This window comes from Salmo salar, chromosome ssa20 (genome assembly GCF_905237065.1).
Source record: "Salmo salar chromosome ssa20, Ssal_v3.1, whole genome shotgun sequence".
In the NCBI taxonomy this organism is placed as follows: domain Eukaryota; kingdom Metazoa; phylum Chordata; class Actinopteri; order Salmoniformes; family Salmonidae; genus Salmo; species Salmo salar.
The window spans coordinates 34,835,944-34,862,876 of record NC_059461.1 but is presented as its reverse complement, the minus strand read 5'-3'; the positions used below and the strand labels follow the sequence as shown (position 1 = coordinate 34,862,876).

The following is a 26,933-nucleotide window of genomic DNA, read 5'->3' as shown; positions in this document are numbered from 1 at the left end:
CATTAAGGTGTCTGTAATAAAATGTTGTTCGCAAAACTAATGTACACATGAATAAATAAATTTTTTACAATGGTGGGGGAATACAAAAATGGCTGCGAAGTGGCTTCAAAACAGCAGCCCTTGTCAGTCCTCTAGTGTTTATACTAATGATGTATATAAACTCTAAATTGCTGATGCTATATATTGGCCAATGAGAGGCTTTGAAGTCATTGGTCGACCATATTGATTCTCCTTAGTAGAAGCAGTCCCTCATAGGAATAAATGGAATTCTACAGTATTTCAATTAAATGTTTCAAGCACACAATGACATGTATTTAAGTATTTTTGTCATAGTGGGGACAGTAACATTAGGTACCGTCTAGAAATTATACTTTAAGAAAAATGTTTTTACATATTTTTTATTTGTATGTTTAGCTCACATAATACAATGTAAATGTAGCCTTAGTGATATGATATAGATGCATAAAGTAAACACTGTAGTGGGTAAAGAGTGTTGATGTGCGAGGCTCAACTTTTTCGTTTTTGTGTTGCCCTGGCTACTACGCTGTGAACAGCATGAATGGCACCCCCTGTCAGTCATCTAGTGTATATATAAATCATTGCTTTATACCAGGGGTTCTTACACTTTTTCAGTTTGAAACCAAAATTAGAAATGTAACGTCCTCCCTTGACCCAAATCGTCCTCCAACGACCCAAATTAAGAATAAATAATGTGACTAGAGATGTATTCTCATAATTCGTGACCCATAACTCGTGTTTTGTTTGACTCAGCCCCTTCTGGTGTTTTCATCAGTCCTATAGAGTAAGGGCATTCTCAGAAAACTTTAATAAAACCTTACATCTTTCTCACTCCTTATTAAACTGATATGTTTGTTCAGTAACATGTACAAATGTATTGATCAATAAATAGTTTGGTCCCTGTTTTCACTAGCGACAGGGACTAGATTTCAGTCCAATACTGCTTCTCCAAAACAGTTATTTTCCACCTGTATACTTTTTAATAGTTGTTTAAAACGTATAACTTATTGTGTTATTGTCATTACTGTTATTTAGAGTTTTTTAAAAATATTTCACTGCACTGTTGAGGTAGCTCGCAAGTAAGTATTTAATTGCACCGTTTACCTGTGTATACGATGAATAACCTTTGATTTAATTAGATATCATTTGATTTGTTGTGCTCTGCAGTATCAGATAATGCACTTCCCCTCTGTGCTGAAATTTCTTTTGCCTCAAGTTTCAAGATTGAATTGAACCAAACTGCCTTTTTCTGAGGCATTATGTTCTTTGAGACATTTTAAATGTTGCTTGCTTATATTTATTGGTTTCTCATCTATATTGTTGACAGTGTTCAGATTGAGACTACTTTAGGGCTAAAACGTTGACATTAAACAGTCTCAACTATATCCCCTCTCGTTGTTTTGCTGACAATGTTCAAAGAAATCTTCACTGAGCAAAACAGAATTCATATTCCACTAATTCATATTACAAGCAAAAACAGAATAAGGGCATCACAATGATTGATGTCTTTGCTTTGATTTGCTTTGTTCTCTTTCTTTTCAAGTCTATCTTTGGTGTTTGGAGAGTACTTAGCCGCTCTTAGATTATAGTTTGTCAGATCTAATCTAATGTTGAGATGAGTCCACTTCCCTCGCAATTTGAGTCCACACATGCCATGTCATCTGAAAGAAAATAAAATAAGATGGTGCCTATCTTTTCTATGCATTAAGTATGCATTTAGATTGTAAATGTATATTTAGATTGTAAATGTAATGTAAATCTAAACGTAAAACATTATTAGGGATGCTGAAAGCACCTCCACGGTTTACATCCCCACTAATGATCCCAGGCCTGACAAACTCCCATTGGGCTGGTCTGCTCGTCAACCTGTAGCCCCTTTTTGTTCATCCCATTTCCATTCCCTATTCCTCCACCTGCCCCAGTCCCCCCAACCTCAACATGGACCGTGTTGCTTCCCATCTTAGAATTCTTCTTCAAGTCCAACTCAAGGTGGACAGAGTGCATCACATTACTGTCGGTATACACTTTGTTTCTAGCCCCAAATGGGAGAGGATTGGGGTTGCTTGTCGGCTCCCTCTGGCCGCTTCCACCCTCACCACCATTACCCCCACCACCTGCTCTGACTTCCCGGTTTCCCCTCCCTGCTACCTCAACCCTATTTCCCGGGTGGCAGCAGGAGTTGGTCTGGTAGACTGCCTGGAAGCCCCTCTTGAAGTTCTCATTGAAGTATCCGTAGATGATGGGGTTGACAGAGGAGTTGGAGAAAGCCAGCCAGTGGGCGAAGGGGAAGATGTATCCGGTCAGGAGCTCCAGCTGCTCCTCGTCCAGCCCTGCGTAGTCTGTCAGCAGCATCAGAGTCCACAGAGGCAGCCAGGACAGCATGAACAGCAGGGCTACTACGATCAGCATCTTGATCACCTTGATCTTCTTCTGTGAGATCAGATGCCTGCCCCCCTCATGCCTGGCTGGAGGAGGAGGATGTGCTGCATCCTGAGGCTCTCTTCTTGACACCACGGAGGTGTAGAGCTTCACCCCGATGCGTCCGTACATGACAGTGATGAGAGCCAGGGGCACCAAGTAGATGTGGGCGAACAGCACTGTGGTGTAGACCTTCCGCATCTTCGGGTCGGCAAAGTTCTCGTAGCAGGAGTACAGGGGGTAAGTCTTGTTGTAGTCCTGGTTATACACCATGTAATGATCGGCCACTTCCACCACAGTCAGGGCAGCTGCTGAGGGGCACATGATTACCACAGCCAGGACCCAGATCATCGCAATGGTCACCTTGGCAACTATTAAGGTGAGTTTGGGCTGAAAAGGGAACACAATGCAGCGGAACCTGTGGAGAGCGAAAATAGACAGAGGAAAAGGAAGAACACTTGCTGTTTTTTTGGGGGGGGCAAGGCAAATCAATTCCAAATCTGTGTGAACTTCCACCTTTTATCAACAGCTCTGCAAATCTTTCTCTATCCTTCCTGTCTCTTCTATCTATCCAGCCATCCAATCAACAAATTTAAACAAGTTTAAATAATGAAGCAAATAAACTGTAAAAGAGGTAGAGGAAGAGGCATTGGCAAACCTAAAAAAAACAGTAGGTCATTTATGGATCAAATCTACTATTGTCCATTCACCACCACCACCTCTCCTTCACACCACACACCCCTGCCTCTCTGTAGAGCTCCATCATACCAACCTGTCTACTGCGATGGCCACCAGGGTGAAGACTGAGGCAGCCACAGACATCCCCTGCACCAGACCACTCATTTTACACACAGTGTTGGTAAACGGCCAGCCTGTCAACAAAATAAATTACAATTACCAACATCATCTTGTTAAATAATTGTCAATAAAAAAATTGACTTTCCCAGCAGCAATTTGTATAACCTGAGTGTGTACAGTACTAGGCCATATACAGCACAGTGGTGAACACGTGTGTGTTGAGTGGTTAGATTCTGCACAAATGGGAGTATAGATTTGACCCTTCTTCATAGATCTGTGTTCAGTGAAATGAATGACCTTAATGAATGATCTGGCTTATAACCTGGCCTAGACTTCAATAGAGTATAGTATAACATACTCCCATTTAATTCGCCTCCAGTTATTTCTTTTTCTTTTTTTCTTGAACCTTTATTTAACTGGGCAAATCAGTTAAGAACAAATTCTTATTTACAATGACGGACTGCTCCGGCCAAACCCTAACCTGGACGACTATGGGCCAATTGTGTGCCGCCATATGGGACTCCCAATCACAGCCGGTTGTGATACAGCCTGGAATCTAACCAGGGTCTGTAGTGACACCTCTAGGACTGAGATGCAGTGCTTTAGACCACTGTGCCACTCGGGAGCCCAAGTTAGTATGGCTGCAGGCTAGGGAAACATAACTGCAGAAACTGCTTTAAAGGCACAGACCAGTCAAAATTCATAGTTTATGTTTAAAAATAAAATTCACACAGGCCCTTCTAATCAGCAGGCTTTGCATGGGTGGAGTTTTGGCTTCCCTGGTGATATCACCAGGCGGTATAGTCCAGTGGCTAATCGTCCAATTTTTGGAGAATTGTGGGTTTTGTGATAGAGGCATCAAATTTTACACAGGTAGGAGAAGTCCTTATTAGTATGATAAGCCATCGCATATGTTTTTAGATTAAATATTTTTTTTCACCCATCTATACACAATACCCCATAATGACAAAGTAAAAACATGTTTTTAGACATTTTTGAAAATATATTGAAAATGAAATACCTAAATATCTAATTTACATGAATATTCACACCCGAGGCCATACCTATATGTTAAAATCACCTTTAGCAGCGATTACAGCTGTGATTCTTTCTGGGTATCTAAGAGCTTTGCCCACCTGGATTGGTTGTCAATCATTGCAAGACAACCATTTAAGTTTTGTCATAGATTTTCAAACTGATTTAAGTCAAAATTGTAACTCGGCCACTCAGGAACATTCACTGTCTACTTGGTAAGCAACTTCAGTGTAGATTTGGCCTTGTGTTTTAGGTTATTGTCCTGCTGAAAGATGAATTCATCTCCCAGTGTCTGGTGGAAAGTAGACTGAACCAGGTTTTCCTATAGGAATTTGCATGAGCTTAGTGCCTTTCAGTTTCTTTTTTATAGTGAAAAACTCCCCAGTCCTGAACAATTACAAGCTTACCATTTACATGATGCAGCCACCACTATGCTTGAAAAAAATAGAGAGTAAAACTCAGTAATGTGGTATTGTATTTGCCCCAAACATAACGTTTTGTTTTCAGGACATAAAGTTAATTGCTTTGCCACATTTTTGGTAGTATTATTTTGGTGCTTTGTTACAAACAGGATGCATGTTTTGGAATATATTTATATTCTGTACAGGCTTCCTTCTTTTGACTCTGTCAATTAGGTTAGTATTGTGGAGTAACTACAATGTTGTTGATCCATCCTTAGACTGGTTTCCTTCCTCTCCTGCAACTGGGTTAGGAAGGACGCCTCTATATTTGTGGTGACTGGGTGTATTGATACACCATATAAAGTGTCATTAATAATTCACCATACTCAAAGGGATATTCAATGTCTTTTTTTTTACCCTCCGACCAATAGGTACCCTTCTTTGTGAGGCATTGGAAAACCTCTCTGTTCTTTGTGGTTGAATCTGTGTTTGAAATTCACTGCCCAACAGAAGGCCCTTACAGATAATTGTATGTGGAGTACAGAGATGAGGTAGTCACTATTATTGCACACAGAGTGAGTCCATGCAACTTGTTAAGCAAAATGTTTACTCCTGAACTTATTTAGACTTGCCATAACAAAGGGGTTGAATACTTATTGATTTAAGTAATTTCAGCTTTTCATTTTGTATTCATTTGTAAAATTTTCAAAAAACATAATTCCACTTTGATGTTATTGTGTGTAGGCCATTGAGAGAATGTCCCAACTGATTCCATACATTGAAACTAGTTCAGTGGAGTTTACTCTTTCCCTCTGTTTCTCCCTTCAGCAAGCCTCGCTCTTCTCCGCTGTGAGGAAATGGGTGTTTCAGAAATCTGTGAATCATGGAAAAATACAATGTTTTACTGAAAGCGTACGGCCAAATTGGCTATTTTTATCAAAAGTACTATCGGTTTTGTCACGCCTACTCACGCTCCCTCTCTCCGGCGCTCGATGTCGCCGGTCTACTAACCACGGGCCCTGGCAACCATCATTACGCACACCTGGACTTCATCGTCACCTTGATTACCTTCCCTCTATTTAGTCCTCAGTAATAAGGCAGTATTGGTTTGTTTTCATGTTCAGTACGCATCCTCTGTTTTGTTCATTTGCCTTGCATCATTGTTATTAACCTCTCCTTCTGCACCTACTTCCTGACTCTCTGTGTATACGTGACAACTTGAGTCAGGAAATGTGTACTTTTCCACCTATAACATTTGCAATTATTTTATAGCATTATTTTATGTGACCATCTGACAAGAGCAGGGAAGGGTAACAGCTGCGCATATGTGCTTGTTGGGGAATCCCTGCTATGTAAAATGACATTACATCCCCTTACTTTTTGGTGGGAGAAGAAACTGGTTTGTGAGAAAAGAATAACCTACACACTCCTATTGCTAGTATCACTGCTCTTTATTAAGCTTTACGTATTGGCCTCAAGGCCTTCGTCAAATCTTAATAAAGAGCAGTGTGCGGGTTTGTTCTTTTTTCTCATGTTATTCAACTGTTACCATGCACCTGCAACAAAGCTCAGATGTGCAAGTGCCTTTTGAATTTAGAACGAACTGGTTCAAAAGTTTAGAGAGTTATCAAAGGTAAAGTTTGTTCTGAAAAGTGGAAATCTGAAGAGCTGGTGTTCGGTCCCTGGCTGCAATTTATATATGCAATCTAGGGAAGGAGGCACAAAATGTCACAGATGCAGAAAATTGTTCATAGCAATTAGAAACAAATACGATGTAAATATTACGTTGCTACAGTATTACGTCGCTAGGTGTCTGTAGTAGGTACTTAAACGCCGATGACTATGAAAGAGATCAAAAATGATGGGGACAGATCCCCGAAGAATACTCAAAGATACAGCTGTTCCTTCTGTATTACCATGGACTGGATCTGGTGCAGGGCCAAAATACAGAGGCGTGTTTGAGAAGAAAAAGCAGCAAAGTGATCGTGTGGAGGTTCAGTTGTGGCCAAATATATTGGCACCCTTACACTTTTCTTAAATAATTCCCTATTTATTCTAAAATAAGTTGAAATTGAAAATAAATGTTGGTCTCCACACCTTGGTATTGGATTTCCAACATCACAGAACCAATTTTATTTGTGTAAATTTAAGTTAAATAAATACAAAGGGCATGGTCAAAATGATTGGCAACCCAGAGCTAGTACCTGGTTGCGCAGCCAAGATAACTACAGACAAATGCTACTTGTAGCCATCGATGAGCTTGCTGCATATTTCTACTGGCAATTTGCCAGCAAACTGCTCTAATTCTTTCATGTTTGAGGGATGCCCTCCATGAACTGCTGTTTCTAGATCTCACCATAGGTTATAGATGTGATTCAGACTTGGACTCTTCGCTGGCCACTCTAGAACAGTCCAGCATTTCTTCTTGAACTATTCCAGGGTGCTTTTGTGTGTTTGGGGTCGTTGTCCTGCTGGAATGTCAACAACCTTCAACAGAGACAGTTTTTGGACACTGGGTTGAGCATTGCACTCCAAAACACCTTGATAATCTGCTGATGGATGTCATGATGTCTTCCATACTTTGAAGGCCCACAGTACCAGAGGCAGCAAAGCAACCCTACAGCATTATTATTATTTTAGGGGCTCCCGAGTGGCACAACGGTCTAAGGCACTGCATCTCAGGGCTAGAGGCGTCACTACAGAGCCTGGTTTGATTCCAGGCTGTATCACAACTGGCCATGATTTGGAGTCCCATAGGGCGTCACACAATTGGCCCAGCGTCATCCGGGTTAGGGTTTGGCCGGAGTATAACGTCATTGTAAATAAGAATTTGTTCTTAACTAACTTGCCTAGTTAAATAAAGGTTAAATAAATAAAGTAAATACATTATCAATCCTCCCCCATGTTTGATTGTAGGGAGGGTGTCTCTTCTTTGAATGCTTCATTTGGTAATTGAAAGGGAATATTGTGGAAAGGAATAACGTGCCCTTTTAATGTAGCAGGCATTCCCCAACGAGCACACATGCATAGTTGTTACCAATCTCCTCTCGTGTCAGTCAGCCATATAAAATGATATAAAATAACCGCAAAACCGATAGTACTTCTGATTTAAAAAAATAGCTAATTCAGCCATACACATTCAATAAAACAACGTATTTCTCCATAATTTGTGTATTTCGGCAGAGCGAATCACGTGACCCGTTTTTTTGCAGCTGTCTCACTTCTCCACAACAGGGAGAGGAAGAGAGCAAACTTCTACTAGTTTCAATGTGTGAAATCACTTGGGACATTCGATTTTAGGTAAATGTCTCCTTAAAAGGTGGTGAGGAGAACACAAGAAAATGGCTCAAATATGCCATATACAGGTAAATGCTAGAATAATGGAAACACAAGTAAATAAGGGATACAGAGTATATTGAAAGCAAGTACTTCCACAAAGGTGTGATTGAGTTAATTAAGAAATTAACATCCCATAATGCTTAGGGTCATGTATAAAAACGTCAATTTGCCCATTATTCTGTGTAACAGGCTATAAGAAGAGATCAAATTGACTTTGAAAGAGGGGTCTCAAAGAACCATAGGGGGTTTAAAGTGTGTGTGTGTGTGTGTGTGTGTGTGTGTGTGTGTGTGTGTGTGTGTGTGTGTGTGTGTGTCACCAGATCTCAACCCAATTGAACACTTATGGGATATTCTGGAGCGGCACCTGAGACAGCTTTTTCTATGACCATCAACAAAACACCACATTTTTTGTGGAAGAATGGTCTCGCATCCATACAATAGAGTTCCAGACACATGTAGAATTTATGCCAAGGCACATTGAAGCTGTTCTGTCTTGTGGTTGCCCAACGCCCTATTAAGACACTTTCGGTTGGAGCTTCCTTTATTTTGGCAGTTACATGTATATGTTTCCTTTTTTTTTTAAGTGGCAAAAAAGTGCCCAGAAATCTATCCAAATTTGTGATTATCGAATATACACTGAACAAAAATATAAATGCAAAAAAAATATATTTTACTGAGTTGCAGTTCATATAAAGGAAATCAGTCAATTAAAATAAATTCATTAGTCTATGGATTTCACTTGACTGGGAATACAGATATGCATCTGTTGGTCACAGATACACTACATGGCCAAAATGTATGTGGACACATGCTCATCAAATGTATCGAATTCCAAAATCAAGTGCATTAATATGGAGTTGGTCCCCCCATTGCAGCTATAACAGCCTCCACTCTTCTGGGAAGGCTATCCATAGATGTTGAAAAATTGCTGCGGGGACTTGCTTCCATTCAACCCCAACAGCATTAGTGAGGTCGGGCACGGATGTTGGGCGATTAGGCTTGGCTCGCAGTAGGCATTCCAATTCATCCCAAAGGTGTTTGATGGGGTTGAGGTCAGGGCTCTGTGCAGGCCAGTCAAGTTCTTCCACACCGATCTCAACAAACCATTTCTATATGGACCTCACTTTGTGCACGGGGGCATTGTCATGCTGAAACAGGAAAGGGCCTTCCCCAAACTGTTGCCACAAAGTTGGAAGCACAGAATCGTAGACTGTCATTGTTTGCTGTATGAACCATGAAAAACAGCCCCAGACCATTATTCCTCCTCAACCAAACTTTACAGTTGGCAATATGCATTGGGGCAGGTAGCGTTCTCCTGGCATCCGCCAAACCCAGATTTGTCTGTTGGACTGCCAGATGGTGAAGCATGATTCATCACTACAGAAAACGCGTTTCCACAGCTCCAGAGTCCAATAGCAGTGAGCTTTACACCACTCCAGCCGACGCTTGGCATTGTGCAGGGTGATCTTAGGCTTGCGAGCAGCTGATTGGCCATGGAAACCATTTCATGAAGCTCCCAACGAACAGTCCTTGTGCTGACGTTGCTTCCAGAGGCAGTTTGGAACTCGGTAGTGAGTGTTGCAACCAAGGACAGACGATTTTTGCGCACTACACGCTTCAGCACTCGTCGGTCTTGTTCTTTGAGTTTGTGTGGCCTACCACTTTGCGGCTGAGCCGTTGTTGCTCAGACATTTACACTTCACAATAACAGCACTTACAGTTGACCGGGGCAGCTCTAGTATGACGTGCCACGTTGAACGTCACTGAGCTCTTCAGTAAGGCCATTCTACTGCCAGTGTTTGTCTACGGAGATTGCATGGCTGTGTGCAAAATGTTATACACCTGTCAGCAACGGACATGGCTGAAATAGCCAAATCCACTAATTTGAAGTGGTATCCACATACTTTTGATCATTAAAAGTAGTTTATCATTGTAATCAGCATTCAGGGAACATATCACTTTTTAGAGTGTTTACTATACATAAAATATTCGAGTAAAAATATCTGAGTAAAATATTGTAACTAGGCATGAGGACATTACAAAAAAACTAATTTGGGTCACTATACAAACATGATTTCAGTCTTGGAGGTGTGTTTCCTGATTGATTCCACGACACTGTAGACGCAGAAGCATATTTCACTTTCTCAAAATAACCAGAAATTATCTAAGATAACGCAAGAAACCTGTAATAAATGGACATTTTTGCTGAGGATGTTTTAGTTGCGCAATTTTATATACAACTAAAGTGTTTGGTGCAGTATTTCTCAAGTTCAAAAATGCGCAAAATGTTTTCTTATGTAAACAAAGTCAGAGCCGATGGGAAGGTTGTCTCACTGTCTATGTTAATGGATAGAGAGCAATCACTGCAGTTGTTCACCCCATGTTAGTGGGCAAATGGACATTTTCAAATCAAAACCCAACCTTAATTTGCCCGTTTGCCGACGCACGGACGTTGCAAACTCTGTTTTAGACAAGACTGACTTCATGACCAACATTATTTTATTACACTTTGTACACAATTTTGAAACTAGAATAGGGATGTGTTTCAAATTGGTTGTTGCTTTTTAAAGGCAGTCACTCTTTAAAGTAGACCAATATACGGCATATTTGTGTTCTCCACATCACCCCACACATTTTAAGCAATCATTGGGCTTTATTTACCTTTTATTTATGGAGATATGGACATGTGCCTACTGTCCAATATGGCCCCATGGAGCTGGTTGTTGGCCATATTGGAAATGGTTGCCAGGGGGGGTAATGGACAAAATCTGTGATGGCCCTATAGCCCAACATAATTATTTAGACATGCCTTAGCGGTGTGTAAAATTGGGTGCCTCTTATCACAAAATTGTCCCCTACAATCAGACCACTCCCAGACAGTCCAAGCAAAATTCTTGAGTGGCCAAGTTACAGTTTTCACTTAAATCGGCTTGAAAATCTATGGCAATACTTGAAAATGTCTGTCGAGCAATGATCAACAACCAAACGGACAGAGCTTGCAGACTTTTAAATAGAATAATGTGCAAAAAATTGTCAAAGTCATAGACTGTTAGGGTCACTTGAAGTCACAATGAATATAGGAATACACACACTCCGTCTCTGAAGCGTAGTAGATGAGTGTGTGGCGACGGCAGTGGGGATAAGTGACAGGGCTTAAGACACCCATTAGCTAATGGATCTCTCTCTCTCTCTCTCTCTCTCCCCTTCCCCCCCTCCGTCCATCAGGATGTCAGGGGTTGGAATGGGTGGGGGGTGGGGTCCTGCCCTCCTCCTAATGCAGGCATGTGATTGATAGATGACAAAGTGAAGATATAATTTAGCAATCAGGGCTGCTGGGCTATTTATCCTGGCTGACAAGGGGGCCGTTAAGCATAGAGCATGCTTGACCTGTGCCTGTGAGGAGGCTGTCGTGGGGTAATGAGAGGGAGGAGGTCTAAATATAATACACTTATAGCTGCCATTCAAACAATACACACTCTGCACCAGACAAGGTGCACTGATGGGCCTAGGATCACTAGTCTAACCATGCTTTCAGTGTGTACGACATTTCTCTCAATTCTTCTCTCGTCCCCTCTTTTTTTTCTATTCCTCCTCTTTCTCAATGATAGTGTGGGACTATGGTTACGCGCAATGCTGTCGGGGGTACGCCAAATAAAAATGTGATTCACATATTCAAAACTGGAAAATGTAAATGTACTGTTTTCAAAATGTGATTCACATTTTCAAAACAGTATATTTATATTTTCCAACAGGGCCAAACATTTGGGTGATGTTTTTTTCTCGCCTGAGTAGCCTCGTTTCAATGCCAAAAATAAAATTAAACCATATAGTGTTCAGCGAAATAACACCACAATGTCAAATACAGGTAGCCTAGTCAAATAATTAACATCCAATCACATTAACCATTACTCTCTCGCGGGAAACCTTCACTCTTGCGCAGACATTTTGAAACGAAACATTACAATTTGAAAAATAAGCCACAGGACTTTTTTGAGGGAGAATAAAGACGGCTTTCGAGTAGTAAGACATGTATAAAAGCAATAGATACCATTAATAAGAACGGGCTAGAAGCGTCTTATATGGTGAGCTACCGAGTGGCTAGGACAGGCAAGCCCCATACTATTGTGGAGGACTTCATTCTTCCTGCTACCGTGGATATGACTGGGACAATACTGGGGGAAAAGGGACAGAAATCTATACAGACAATGCCTTCATCAAACAACACTGTTTCACGATGCATCAGTGACATGGGCAGGAGATGTTTTGAAACAATTACTGCTTCGCATACAAGCCAGTGAATTATATGCGTTACAGCTGGATGAGTCAACAGACGTGGCCGCCTGGCACAGCTCTTGGTATATGTCCGTTACGTTTATGGGGGATCAATTAAGGAAGACATCTTCTTCTGCAAACCACTGGAAACCAGAACAACATGAGGATATTTTTTAAGTATTGGACAGCTTTGTGACATCAAATGGACTTTGGTGGTCAAGATGTGTTGGTATCTGTACTGATTGCGCAAAAGCCATGAAAGGGAGACATAGTGGAGTGGTAACGTGCGTGCAAGCAGTTGCTCCCAACACCACTTGGGTACTCTGCAGCATCCACCGAGAGGCTCTTGCTGCCAAGGGAATGCCTGACAGCTTGAAAGACATTTGGGCACTACAGTGAAAATGGTTAACTCTGTTTAAGCAAGTCCCTGAACTCTCGTGTATTTTCTGCATTATGCAACGATGTGGGCAGCGAACATGTAACGCTTTTACAACATACACTGGTTATCAAGGGGCAAAGTACTGACACGTTTTTTTAAATTGAGAGACGAGCTTAAAGTTCTTTACTGACCATAATTTTCACTTGTCTGACCGCTTGCATGATGACGAGTTTCTCACACAACTGGCGTATCTCGTGATGTTTTTTCTCACCTGAATGATCTGAATTTAGGAATACAGGGACACTCTGCAACTATATTCAATGTGCGGGACAAAATTGAGGCTATGATTAAGAAGTTGGAGCTCTTTTCTGTCTGCATTAACAAGGACAACACACAGGTCTTTCCATCATTGTATGATTTTTTGTGAGCAATTTCATTCTAGCTTACACGGACAATGTCAAATGTTATATAGCGAAGCACCTGAACGAGCTGGGTGTGCAATTACGCAGATACTTTCCCGAAACGGATGACACAAGAGAGCCTCATCGAAATTGCAACAATCGATTCTGTGAAAATATAATTTAATCAGAAGCCACTGCCAGATTTCTGGATAGGGCTGCGCTCAGAGTTGCCTTGGTAAATCGCGCTGTTAAGACACTGATGCCCTTTGCAACAACGTACCTACAGTTGAAGTCGGAAGTTTACATACACCTTAGCCAAATACATTTAAACTCTGTTTTACACAATTCCTTACATTTAATCCTAGTAAAAATTCCCTGTCATAGGTCAGTTAGGATCACCACTTTATTTTAAGAATGTGACTTTTTTATTTCAGCTTTTATTTCTTTCATCACATTCCCAGTGGGTCAGAAGTTTACATACACTCAATTAGTATTTGGTAGCATTGCCTTTAAATTGTTTCACTTGGGTCAAACGTTTTGGGTAGCCTTCCACAAGCTTCCCACAATAAGTTGGGTGAATTTTGGCCCATTCCTCCTGACAGAGCTGGTGTAACCGAGTTGGGTTTGTAGGCCTCCTTGCTCGCACACACTTTTTCAGTTCTACCAACACATTTTCTATAGGATTGAGGTCAGGGCTTTGTGATGGCCACTCCAATTCCTTGACTTTGTTGTCCTTAAGCTATTTCGCCACAACTTTGGAAGTATGCTTGGGGTCATTGTCCATTTGGAGTCATTGTAACCACCATTTGCGACCAAGCATTAACTTCCTGACTGATGTCTTGAGATGTTGCTTCAATATATCCACATAATGTTCCTCCCTCATGATGCCATCTATTTTGTGAAGTGCACCAGTCCTTCCTGCAGCAAAGCACCCCCACAACATGATGCTGCCACCCCCGTCCCCCATATTTGGGATGACGTTCTTCGGCTTGCAAGCCTCCCCTATTATGGCCAAACAGTTCTATTTTTGTTTCATCATGTGCGGTTGTCCCCCTTTGTCCCCATGTGCAGTTGCAAACCGTAGTCTGGCTTTTTTATGCCAGTTTTGGAGCAGTGGTTTCTTCCTTGCTGAACAGCCTTTCAGGTTATGTCGATATAGGGCTCGTTATTCTGTGGATATAGATTATTTTGTACCCGTTTTCTCCAGCATCTTCACAAGGTCCTTTGCTGTTGTTCTGGGATTGATTTGTACTTTTCGCACCAAAGTACGTTCACTTCTAGGAGACAGAAAGCGTCTCCTTCCTGAGCGGTATGACGGCTGCATGGTCCCATGGTGTTTATACTTGCGTACTGATGTTTGTACAGATGAAAGCTGTACCTTCAGGCGTTTGGAAATTGCTCCCAAGGATGAACCAGACTTGTGGAGGTCTACAATTTTTTTTCCTGAGGTCTTAGCTGATTTTCCCATGATGTCAAGCAAAGAGGCACTGAGTTTGAAGGTAGGCCTTGAAATATACTGCTCAAAAAAATAAAGGGAACACTTAAACAACACAATGTAACTCCAAGTCAATCACACTTCTGTGAAATCAAACTGTCCACTCAGGAAGCAACACTGATTGACAATACATTTCACATGCTGTTGTGCAAATGGAGTAGACAACAGGTGGAAATTATAGGCAATAAGCAAGACACCCCCAATAAAGGAGTGGTTCTGCAGGTGGAGACCACAGACCACTTCTCAGTTCCTATGCTTCCTGGCTGATGTTTTGGTCACTTTTGAATGCTGGCGGTGCTTTCACTCTAGTGGTAGCATGAGACGGAGTCTACAACCCACACAAGTGGCTCAGGTAGTGCAGCTCATCCAGGATGGCACATCAATGCGAGCTGTGGCAAGAAGGTTTGCTGTGTCTGTCAGCGTCGTGTCCAGAGCATGGAGGCGCTACCAGGAGACAGGCCAGTACATCAGGAGATGTGGAGGAGGCCGTAGGAGGGCAACAACCCAGCAGCAGGACCGCTACCTCCGCCTTTGTGCAAGGAGGAGCAAGAGGAGCACTGCCAGAGCCCTGCAAAATGACATCCAGCAGGCCACAAATGTACAAATGTCCATGTGTCTGCTCAAACGGTCAGAAACAGACTCCATGAGGGTGGTATGAGGGCCCGACGTCCACAGGTGGGGGTTGTGCTTACAGCCCAACACCGTGCAGGACGTTTGGCATTTGCCAGAGAACACCAAGATTGGCAAATTCGCCACTGGCGCCCTGTGCTCTTCACAGATGAAAGCAGGTTCACACTGAGCACGTGACAGACATGACAGAGTCTGGAGACACCGTAGAGAACATTCGGCTGCCTGCTACATCCTCCAGCATGACCGGTTTGGCGGTGGGTCAGTCATGGTGTGGGGTGGCATTTCTTTGGGGGGCCGCACAGCCCTCCATGTGCTCGCCAGAGGTAGCCTGACTGCCATTAGGTACCGAGATAAGATCCTCAGACCCCTTGTGAGACCATATGCTGGTGCGGTTGGCCCTGGGTTCCTCCTAATGCAAGACAATGCTAGACCTCATGTGGCTGGAGTGTGTCAGCAGTTCCTGCAAGAGGAAGGCATTGATGCTATGGACTGGCCCGCCCGTTCCCCAGACCTGAATCCAATTGAGCACATCTGGGACATCATGTCTCGCTCCATCCACCAAAGCCACGTTGCACCACAGACTTTCCAGGAGTTGGCGGATGCTTTAGTCCAGGTCTGGGAGGAGATCCCTCAGGAGACCATCCGCCACCTCATCAGGAGCATGCCCAGGCGTTGTAGGGAGGTCATACAGGCACGTGGAGGCCACACACACTACTGAGCCTCATTTTGACTTGTTTTAAGGACATTACATCAAAGTTGGATCAGCCTGTAGTGTGGTTTTACGCTTTAATTTTGAGTGTGACTCCAAATCCAGACCTCCATGGGTTGATAAATTGGATTTCCTTTGATTATTTTTGTGTGATTTTGTTGTCAGCACATTCAACTATGTAAAGAAAAAAGTATTTAATAAGATTATTTCTTTCATTCAGATCTAGGATGTGTTGTTTAAGTGTTCCCTTTATTTTTTTGAGCAGTGTATAATAATATATGCCATTTAACAGACAACCTTGTTACAGACACTTATTAAAAACATGTTTGAGATACATCCAATATCTCATATCAAGTATCCCTTTTACAAATAAACACATGTAATATAAAACTGATAAAAAGTTACCTTGGGCCTCTGACAGGGTTGACGATAACAGGGTTGAGGATTTAGGTGAAGGATCTGCCATTACTAATCATGTGGTGAAGAGCACGGGACCATGTTCCACACATAATGAAAGTTAAATGAAATTAAAAGTTTTCTTTAACATTAATTGAGCGACCACCTCAGTCAAAAATGATAAAACAATTATCAATAGACCAAAAAAAGAGCAAAGAATTACTTCCTTTTCAACCATGCTTTTCAGTGATATCACCTGCTGTGAATCATTTAATTTGGTGGAATGGTCCATTATTTTAAAGGAGTAAATTGTTTGCATAACAGGGTTGGCCTTAAAATGAGGGACAGACAAATGCATCACTGATCACATGAATATAAAAAATAATCTTCAGAAATGACTGTCAATGCAGCAAAATAGCTAGGCCTTTAGAATGATGGTGAAAGTTGGAAAAATATTTGGATTAAGTGGGTTGAAATCTTCCTAGAAGTGACACAGGGTTGACGGAGGGATGTCATGACTGTACTGTGAGGATCCAAATAGGTCATATCAGCTTTGCAATAAATAACTTCAACCAGACCCCAGACCCCCCTCACTCGCGGGGGGGACTGGTGGGGGTTGACAGCTCACGCCATGTTTTAAATCAAGGACAGAACCTTCAGCTCTCACGCTCTCCAAATTCAACGGAGGAATGTGCCTTTGTTTCAAAGATTTTCCTGACGAAACTCTAACACATTCTAAAGCGAATACTGGAACAATATTTCTTACATAGAATGTGGGGAATGGTGAGAGGTAACCTAAAAGAACACCAATGTTGGTTTGGTTGTTATTTTGTGATATCATTAAAAATGTTAAAAGAAATATTGTAACTTGAAAAGTATACACACTACATGTACAAAGTTTCCATCCTCTACATTGTGCGTGCTATATGAACAATGGTGAAAGTGTTTTTTGTTAAAAAGGGGATGTGATTTTAGAAACTATAATAGGAAATTGTTTCTAAAACTGCACAGTAAGTAGTCACCGCCACCTTGAGTGAGGTCAGAGAGCGTGTCAGCCTGACGGAACAGCCATTTTGAATGAACTGTATAAAATGATGAGTTAAGAATGAATATATTAGACCAGAGAGACGTTGAGCTGCAGCTCACGTTTAAAGTGGTTTGAACTCAGAATCTCAACACGAGGTAGAGATGATAAAATCACCTCCCGGACAATCCCTGGTACGGCTGATTAGCTGTCCTAAGTAAAGTATCTAGAAACGTGAATTTAAGCGGGACCATTCTACTACTCTGTTCAAACCATCGTATTCCGCTACTCTCATCACCCCACTGGGAACCATCGACATGGCTGGCTAGCCTATCTTCAAAGAAGCATCTTTCAGAGCGAATGGGAGGATAAACTTGTAGTTCTGTTCAGGACTACACAATAAGTCACCGGATACCGGACGACTGCAGAGAACAACATTAGAAGATGTGTGGGGACACCTTTTGGACAATCAGAGCCTTAGAAGCGTGCTGCGAAAAGGCCAAACCCCCTTTCCAAGGTGGCCCGGTTCAGATACACGGCGAACAACACGGCAAACTGTTTATCCAGTGTTACTATTTAGTTAGCTAGTAATTAAATAATTAAACCAAGTTGTGTAGTACTGAATCATCAGTAAGGCTCAGGTTTTTGCAGATGCAAGGATACAACTGTTCACAGAATGATGATATGATACGAGGTTATGATTAATAAGTTGACTGTGATAGGTTTTTTTATTTGTATTTTATTTAACTAGGCAGGTCAGTTAAGAACAAATTCTCATTTACAATGACAGCCTAGGAACAGGGGCAGAACGAGGATTTGATCTAACAACCTTTCAGTTGCTGGCCCAATGCTCTAACCACTAGTCTACCTGCTGCCCCATAGGTAAAGACCTTTAGAGTTTAATTCGGGAGAAGGTAACTCTAGAACTGCTCTCGTGGTGCACCAAATCCTAATGAGTTAATTGTTACATGATTAATTCAATTCGGTAACAATTAAACATAGTTAGTTAATTAGATAAATAACAGTCACCAGATTAATGAAAGTAAATTCACGACAAACATGTCAAAATACTGCATTTTGGCACTTTAGCTAAAGGCACCAACTTCGTGGAACGACCCTGGTACATCCATTTTTGGACTTATAAATGAATGATGTACGCATTGATTCTTGAAGAATATAACTTATAAATGTCTCATGAGCTTAGTTCAACTGTTGTACCACATCAGAAACCAAAATAAAAGCTTGTTTTCATTCAAAGTATATGTACACAAACACTAACCTCAAAACATGGTCACGCCTGAAATTCTGATGAATCTCTGTTGCCTCTACAATAAATATCTAAAATGATAATTGTCCATTGGCCTATGTCTAATATGATGAGTGTACAGTAGGGTAACGTGGGGTAAATGCCCCCCCCCATTTTCATTTTCCAACACTTTCCCTGGCTGATTCATAATGATGTGGCATCAACTATGCATGGACATTTTAATATGAGGATTAATTCATTAATAATTTTATCTAATTCACTTTCTAGCAATGTCATGTTAATTATATGCACAGGCAGGGTTTGAATTGGCCTTCACATTGGTCTTGGGTTGACAAAAAGATAGGAGTCCACCAAGTATAACATTTTTAATGCTTATGGGCATCCATTGGTCCCTCCAAAATCCAAACGCAGTCTATGAACGATAACATATTAATAGTTATGCAAATTGAGTTCTGAAATAGTAGAGTTTAAAAAAATATATATAATCTGCTTTTGGAAGATACTGTATGAAGAAAATGTCTGGTAGTAAAAGTAGAAACTCATGAAAGACATTCAGAAGAAAGGATCTATGATAATATTCCCTCTGTTCGTGTCTCCTTTGATCATTTAATGTTGCCTGATATACTTTGTTTACGTTAATTATAATTGTTTGCTTATGTGCTTTCTTTTTGATGAGTCATTCAATTCACAAATTACTTTAACATCTACATACCAGACCTGAGTGAAAATGGATCTGACTCAATCTTTAGAAATTCAATATGGAGTTTGAGTCTGTGATATTGATGTGTCACGGATATTACACTATTCATGGATTGTTTCTAGAGTGGAATTAAGTTTGTAATTAAATTCACATTGATCAACACATTCACCTTGATATGGAGTTAAATGAATGGGATGTAATCAGTGGTGTAAAGTACTTAAGTAAAAATACTTTAAAGTACAACTTAAGTAGTTTTCGGGGTATCAGTACTTTTCTTTACTATTTATATTTTGACCACTTTAACTTCACTACATTCCTAAAGAAAATAATGTACTTTTTACTCCATACATTTTCCCTGACACCCAAAAAGGACTCATTACATTTTGAATGCTTAACAGGACAGGAAAATTGTCAAATTCACACATTTATCAAGAGAACATCCCTGGTCATCCTATTGCCTCTGATCTGACAGACTCACTAAACACACATGCTTTGTTTGTAAAGGATGTCTGAGTGTTGGAGTGTGCCACTGGCTATCCATTAAAATAACAAGAACATGGTGCCGTCTGCTTTGCTTAATATAAGGAATTTGAAATGATTTATACTTTTACTTTTGATACTTAAGTATATTTCAACAATTACATTTACTTTTGATACTTAGTATATTTAAACCAAATACTTTTATACAAGTAGTATTTTACTGGGTGACTTTCACTTGAGTCATTTTCGATTAAGGTATCTTTACTTTTACTCAAGTATGACAAGTGGGTACTTTTTCCACCACTGGATGTAATAGAGTTGATGATGCTGAGTTGCGTTATCCTGCTCAGTTGCGTCTGCCAGCTCAGACAGAATTGCGTTTGCCAGCTCAGACAGAGTTGCGTTCACCAGCTTAGTTAAACCAAGTTGTTTTACCTACCTGTGATGAGGTTGTCCACAAGCGTTGTGGGGATGCAGAAGATGCCCACCAGCAGATCGCTGACTGCCAGGTTGAGGATGAAGAGGTTGGTGACGGTTCTCATGCGACGGTTCCCCAGCACGATCAGACACACCAGTACATTACCCACCATGCACAGCAGGAAGATGAACAGGTAGGCCAGGATGAAGCTAGCAGCCACAGGGAGGGAGTGTTGGTAGTAAGGGAAGTAGGTGATGTTGTTGGTGGTGGTGTAGTTGGAGTCGTTAATAGCTCTGTGGTGGAGGAGGTGGTGATTGGAGGTGGTCAGGGCTGTCATGGTGTCTGAGGAGCCCTCCAGTTCAGTCAGACCCTCCTCTTCACCACTGTTCCACACCTCCATCACTTCTTCAGGATGGGTTGGTCTGATAACACACCACACCTTGTGACACAAACAAAAACATACATCAGGAACTATTATCAAATTATAATGTATTAATTCACTGCGTATCCATACAGTGTGTGACAGTGCTGGCCGTACCCTGTGCACATCAACAAGTTAAAATAATAACTGGACTGATAAAAATTGTCAAAATCAAATAAATATTTATTACGCTGTAAAACAGATGGTTTTAAAGAAGTTAAAACACACCATGCTAAAAGCTTATTAAACACAACAAAAACTGTTGCTGCAGAGCATATATCACGTCTACATCTCCCTCCCACTGTTCAAATAGACCACCTTTCAAGACAAACCAATTAACACACTCAAAAGGTCAACACACCTGAACACACTCAAATTGACAACACAAACGACTGACTGTTGAAGATGAAGTTGATGGTAAATGTTTAAATATATGGAATGGTTTGAACAATGAAACCATTTTGGGACCAATTAACACACAAGTAACAGAATCGCACATTTAAAAGGTATAAATGAAGATGCATTGAATGCAATAAAATTCATCTTCACACAGTTTATCTCCAGTGCTTTGAATTGTTCTGTAATTTGGGTAGGAATTTTTCATAGCCTACTTCTAGTGAACCAAAATATAAATGCAACATGTAAAGTGTTGGTCCCATGTTTCATGAGCTGAAATAAATGATCCCAGAAATGTTCCATACTGTATGCACAAAAAGTTGTGTTCACAAATTTGTTAGTAAGCATATCTCCTTTCCCAAGACAATTCATCCACCTGACAGGTGTGGCATATCAAGAAACTGATTAAACAGCATGATCATTACACAGGTGCACTTTGTGCTGGGGACAATAAAAGTCCACTTTAAACGGAGACTTAAATACCCTGACCAAGTGAGATATACATGGCGGAGGCTTAATCAAGCTAGTCATCTTGACTACTTTCTTATGCCATTCTCTCTGGCACCAAAAGTTTAAAAAAAAGTGTTGATAGGGGACAGAATGCGGTCGGATCTTCACATAATTGGCATATATATTACTCGTACAGGATTTCCACATGGGCGAGGATATTGGAAATTTAATCAAAGCCTACTAGATGATAAATTGTTTTTCAGACATAACATAGGTACAGCAGATCCCCTTATTGTATGGGATACTTTTAAGTGTGTATTTAGAGGCCATGCAATTCAGTACTCATCTATAAAACAAAAGCAATTTAGATCAAAAGAGTCTATATTAACAAAGGATCGAAGGACTAAAAGTGAAGAATAAAAACTGTACTACCGACAGAATAGGTTAGAGAAAAATAAAAAAAAATGGAGGAACTTATTCAAGAAAGATCGAGTGTATCTTTTATTTTAATTGACCCTGTATTTGACTTACAAAACATTACACACAACTCTTGTGAAATGTACTCTAAAATTACTCATAAATAAATTTTTACAAATGATGGACACGATGTTCACTGAATGATAAAAGAGGAAGAAATTTAGAATATGAATGTTTATCTTTCAAATGGTGTAACATAGTTGTATTTTTGAAAAATTTGAATTTTGACATTTATTTGGATTCAAATTTTGCCGCTCTTGAAATGCACCTGCTGTTGATGGAGTGCACCACAGGTATTTTGACTTGACAAAACATTACACACAACTCTTGTAAATGTACTGTCCTAACATACTCTAAATTTATGCTTTTCCCGTAAAACCTTTTTGAAATCGTGAAAGTTTTTGTTAGAAAGGGGAGTGTATTTTAGAAACTATAATAGAATTGTTTTAAAACTGCAGTAGGTAGTCACCGCCACCTTGAGTGAGGTCAGAGCGTCTCAACAGCCATTTTGAATGAACTGTATAAAATGATGAGTTAAGAATGAATATATTAGACCAAGAGACGTTGAGCTGCAGCTCACGTTTAAAGTGGTTTGAACTCAGAATCTCAACACGAGGTAGAGATGATAAAAATCACCTCGGACAATCCCTTGCTGATTAAGCTGTCCTAAGTAAAGTATCTTAGAAACGTGAATTTAAGCGGGACCATTCTACTCCTGTTCAAACCATCGTATTCCGCTACTCTCATCACCCCACTGGGAACCATCGACATGGCTGGCTAGCCTATCTTCAAAGAAGCATCTTTCAGAAGCGAATGGGAGGATAAACTTGTAGTTCTGTTCAGGACTACACAATAAGTCACCGGATACCGGACGACTGCAGAGAACAACATAGAAGATGTGTGGGGACACCTTTGGACAATCAGAGCCTTAGAAGCGTGCCGAAAAGGCCAAACCCCTTCCAAGGTGGCCCGGTTCAGATACACGCCAACAACACGGCAAACTGTTTATCCAGTGTTAATATTTAGTTAGCTAGTAATTAAATAATTAAACCTAGTTGTGTAGTACTGAATCATCAGTAAGGCTCAGGTTTTTGCAGATGCAAGGATACAACTGTTTACAGAATGATGATATGATACGAGGTTATGATTAATAAGTTGACTGTGATAGGTTTTTTTATTTATTTTATTTAACTAGGCAGGTCAGTTAAGAACAAATTCTCATTTACAATGACAGCCTAGGAACAGGGGCAGAACGAGGATTTGATCTAACAACCTTTCAGTTGCTGGCCCAATGCTCTAACCACTAGTCTACCTGCTGCCCCATAGGTAAAGACCTTTAGAGTTTAATTCGGGAGAAGGTAACTCTAGAACTGCTCTCGTGGTGCACCAAATCCTAATGAGTTAATTGTTACATGATTAATTCAATTCGGTAACAATTAAACATAGTTAGTTAATTAGATAAATAACAGTCACCAGATTAATGAAAGTAAATTCACGACAAACATGTCAAAATACTGCATTTTGGCACTTTAGCTAAAGGCACCAACTTCGTGGAACGACCCTGGTACATCCATTTTTGGACTTATAAATGAATGATGTACGCATTGATTCTTGAAGAATATAACTTATAAATGTCTCATGAGCTTAGTTCAACTGTTGTACCACATCAGAAACCAAAATAAAAGCTTGTTTTCATTCAAAGTATATGTACACAAACACTAACCTCAAAACATGGTCACGCCTGAAATTCTGATGAATCTCTGTTGCCTCTACAATAAATATCTAAAATGATAATTGTCCATTGGCCTATGTCTAATATGATGAGTGTACAGTAGGGTAACGTGGGGTAAATGCCCCCCCCCCCCATTTTCATTTTCCAACACTTTCCCTGGCTGATTCATAATGATGTGGCATCAACTATGCATGGACATTTTAATATGAGGATTAATTCATTAATAATTTTATCTAATTCACTTTCTAGCAATGTCATGTTAATTATATGCACAGGCAGGGTTTGAATTGGCCTTCACATTGGTCTTGGGTTGACAAAAAGATAGGAGTCCACCAAGTATAACATTTTTAATGCTTATGGGCATCCATTGGTCCCTCCAAAATCCAAACGCAGTCTATGAACGATAACATATTAATAGTTATGCAAATTGAGTTCTGAAATAGTAGAGTTTAAAAAAATATATATAATCTGCTTTTGGAAGATACTGTATGAAGAAAATGTCTGGTAGTAAAAGTAGAAACTCATGAAAGACATTCAGAAGAAAGGATCTATGATAATATTCCCTCTGTTCGTGTCTCCTTTGATCATTTAATGTTGCCTGATATACTTTGTTTACGTTAATTATAATTGTTTGCTTATGTGCTTTCTTTTTGATGAGTCATTCAATTCACAAATTACTTTAACATCTACATACCAGACCTGAGTGGAAATGGATCTGACTCAATCTTTAGAAATTCAATATGGAGTTTGAGTCTGTGATATTGATGTGTCACGGATATTACACTATTCATGGATTGTTTCTAGAGTGGAATTAAGTTTGTAATTAAATTCACATTGATCAACACATTCACCTTGATATGGAGTTAAATGAATGGGATGTAATCAGTGGTGTAAAGTACTTAAGTAAAAATACTTTAAAGTACAACTTAAGTAGTTTTCGGGGTATCAGTACTTTTCTTTACTATTTATATTTTTGACCACTTTAACTTCACTACATTCCTAAAGAAAATAATGTACTTTTTACTCCATACATTTTCCCTGACACCCAAAAGGACTCATTACATTTTGAATGCTTAACAGGACAGGAAAATTGTCAAATTCACACATTTATCAAGAGAACATCCCTGGTCATCCTATTGCCTCTGATCTGACAGACTCACTAAACACACATGCTTTGTTTGTAAAGGATGTCTGAGTGTTGGAGTGTGCCACTGGCTATCCATTAAAATAACAAGAACATGGTGCCGTCTGCTTTGCTTAATATAAGGAATTTGAAATGATTTATACTTTTACTTTTGATACTTAAGTATATTTCAACAATTACATTTACTTTTGATACTTAGTATATTTAAACCAAATACTTTTATACAAGTAGTATTTTACTGGGTGACTTTCACTTGAGTCATTTTCGATTAAGGTATCTTTACTTTTACTCAAGTATGACAAGTGGGTACTTTTTCCACCACTGGATGTAATAGAGTTGATGATGCTGAGTTGCGTTATCCTGCTCAGTTGCGTCTGCCAGCTCAGACAGAATTGCGTTTGCCAGCTCAGACAGAGTTGCGTTCACCAGCTTAGTTAAACCAAGTTGTTTTACCTACCTGTGATGAGGTTGTCCACAAGCGTTGTGGGGATGCAGAAGATGCCCACCAGCAGATCGCTGACTGCCAGGTTGAGGATGAAGAGGTTGGTGACGGTTCTCATGCGACGGTTCCCCAGCACGATCAGACACACCAGTACATTACCCACCATGCACAGCAGGAAGATGAACAGGTAGGCCAGGATGAAGCTAGCAGCCACAGGGAGGGAGTGTTGGTAGTAAGGGAAGTAGGTGATGTTGTTGGTGGTGGTGTAGTTGGAGTCGTTAATAGCTCTGTGGTGGAGGAGGTGGTGATTGGAGGTGGTCAGGGCTGTCATGGTGTCTGAGGAGCCCTCCAGTTCAGTCAGACCCTCCTCTTCACCACTGTTCCACACCTCCATCACTTCTTCAGGATGGGTTGGTCTGATAACACACCACACCTTGTGACACAAACAAAAACATACATCAGGAACTATTATCAAATTATAATGTATTAATTCACTGCGTATCCATACAGTGTGTGACAGTGCTGGCCGTACCCTGTGCACATCAACAAGTTAAAATAATAACTGGACTGATAAAAATTGTCAAAATCAAATAAATATTTATTAGGCTGTAAAACAGATGGTTTTAAAGAAGTTAAAACACACCATGCTAAAAGCTTATTAAACACAACAAAAACTGTTGCTGCAGAGCATATATCACGTCTACATCTCCCTCCCACTGTTCAAATAGACCACCTTTCAAGACAAACCAATTAACACACTCAAAAGGTCAACACACCTGAACACACTCAAATTGACAACACAAACGACTGACTGTTGAAGATGAAGTTGATGGTAAATGTTTAAATATATGGAATGGTTTGAACAATGAAACCATTTTGGGACCAATTAACACACAAGTAACAGAATCGCACATTTAAAGGTATAAATGAAGATGCATTGAATGCAATAAAATTCATCTTCACACAGTTTATCTCCAGTGCTTTGAATTGTTCTGTAATTTGGGTAGGAATTTTTCATAGCCTACTTCTAGTGAACCAAAATATAAATGCAACATGTAAAGTGTTGGTCCCATGTTTCATGAGCTGAAATAAATGATCCCAGAAATGTTCCATACTGTATGCACAAAAAGTTGTGTTCACAAATTTGTTAGTAAGCATATCTCCTTTCCCAAGACAATTCATCCACCTGACAGGTGTGGCATATCAAGAAACTGATTAAACAGCATGATCATTACACAGGTGCACTTTGTGCTGGGGACAATAAAAGTCCACTTTAAACGGAGACTTAAATACCCTGACCAAGTGAGATATACATGGCGGAGGCTTAATCAAGCTAGTCATCTTGACTACTTTCTTATGCCATTCTCTCTGGCACCAAAAGTTTTAAAAAAAGTGTTGATAGGGGACAGAATGCGGTCAGATCTTCACATAATTGGCATATATATTACTCGTACAGGATTTCCACATGGGCGAGGATATTGGAAATTTAATCAAAGCCTACTAGATGATAAATTGTTTTTCAGACATAACATAGGTACAGCAGATCCCCTTATTGTATGGGATACTTTTAAGTGTGTATTTAGAGGCCATGCAATTCAGTACTCATCTATAAAACAAAAGCAATTTAGATCAAAAGAGTCTTTCCGGTTTGGCGGTGGGTCAGTCATGGTGTGGAGTGGCATTTCTTTGGG

The 26,933-nt window shown here is 40.3% G+C and overlaps 2 protein-coding genes across 2 annotated transcripts; both read right to left on the bottom strand.

Moving 5' to 3' along the window:
* Positions 1-83: 83 nt before the first annotated feature.
* npffr1l2 (neuropeptide FF receptor 1 like 2) lies at positions 84-20,618 on the bottom strand. The gene is made up of 3 exons (XM_045703262.1): positions 20,202-20,618; positions 3,209-3,308; positions 84-2,854 (listed from the first exon to the last, which is right to left on the bottom strand). Exons 1-3 carry the CDS (start codon positions 20,578-20,580, stop codon positions 1,834-1,836), a joined length of 1,500 nt encoding a protein of 499 aa, XP_045559218.1. The 5' UTR covers positions 20,581-20,618; the 3' UTR covers positions 84-1,833.
* Positions 20,580-25,674, bottom strand: LOC123729164 (neuropeptide FF receptor 1). Its single transcript, XM_045703366.1, has 2 exons — positions 25,258-25,674; positions 20,580-20,602 (listed from the first exon to the last, which is right to left on the bottom strand). The coding sequence occupies exons 1-2, from the start codon at positions 25,634-25,636 to the stop codon at positions 20,580-20,582; spliced, it is 402 nt and encodes a 133-aa protein (XP_045559322.1). The 5' UTR covers positions 25,637-25,674.
* Positions 25,675-26,933: the final 1,259 nt, after the last annotated feature.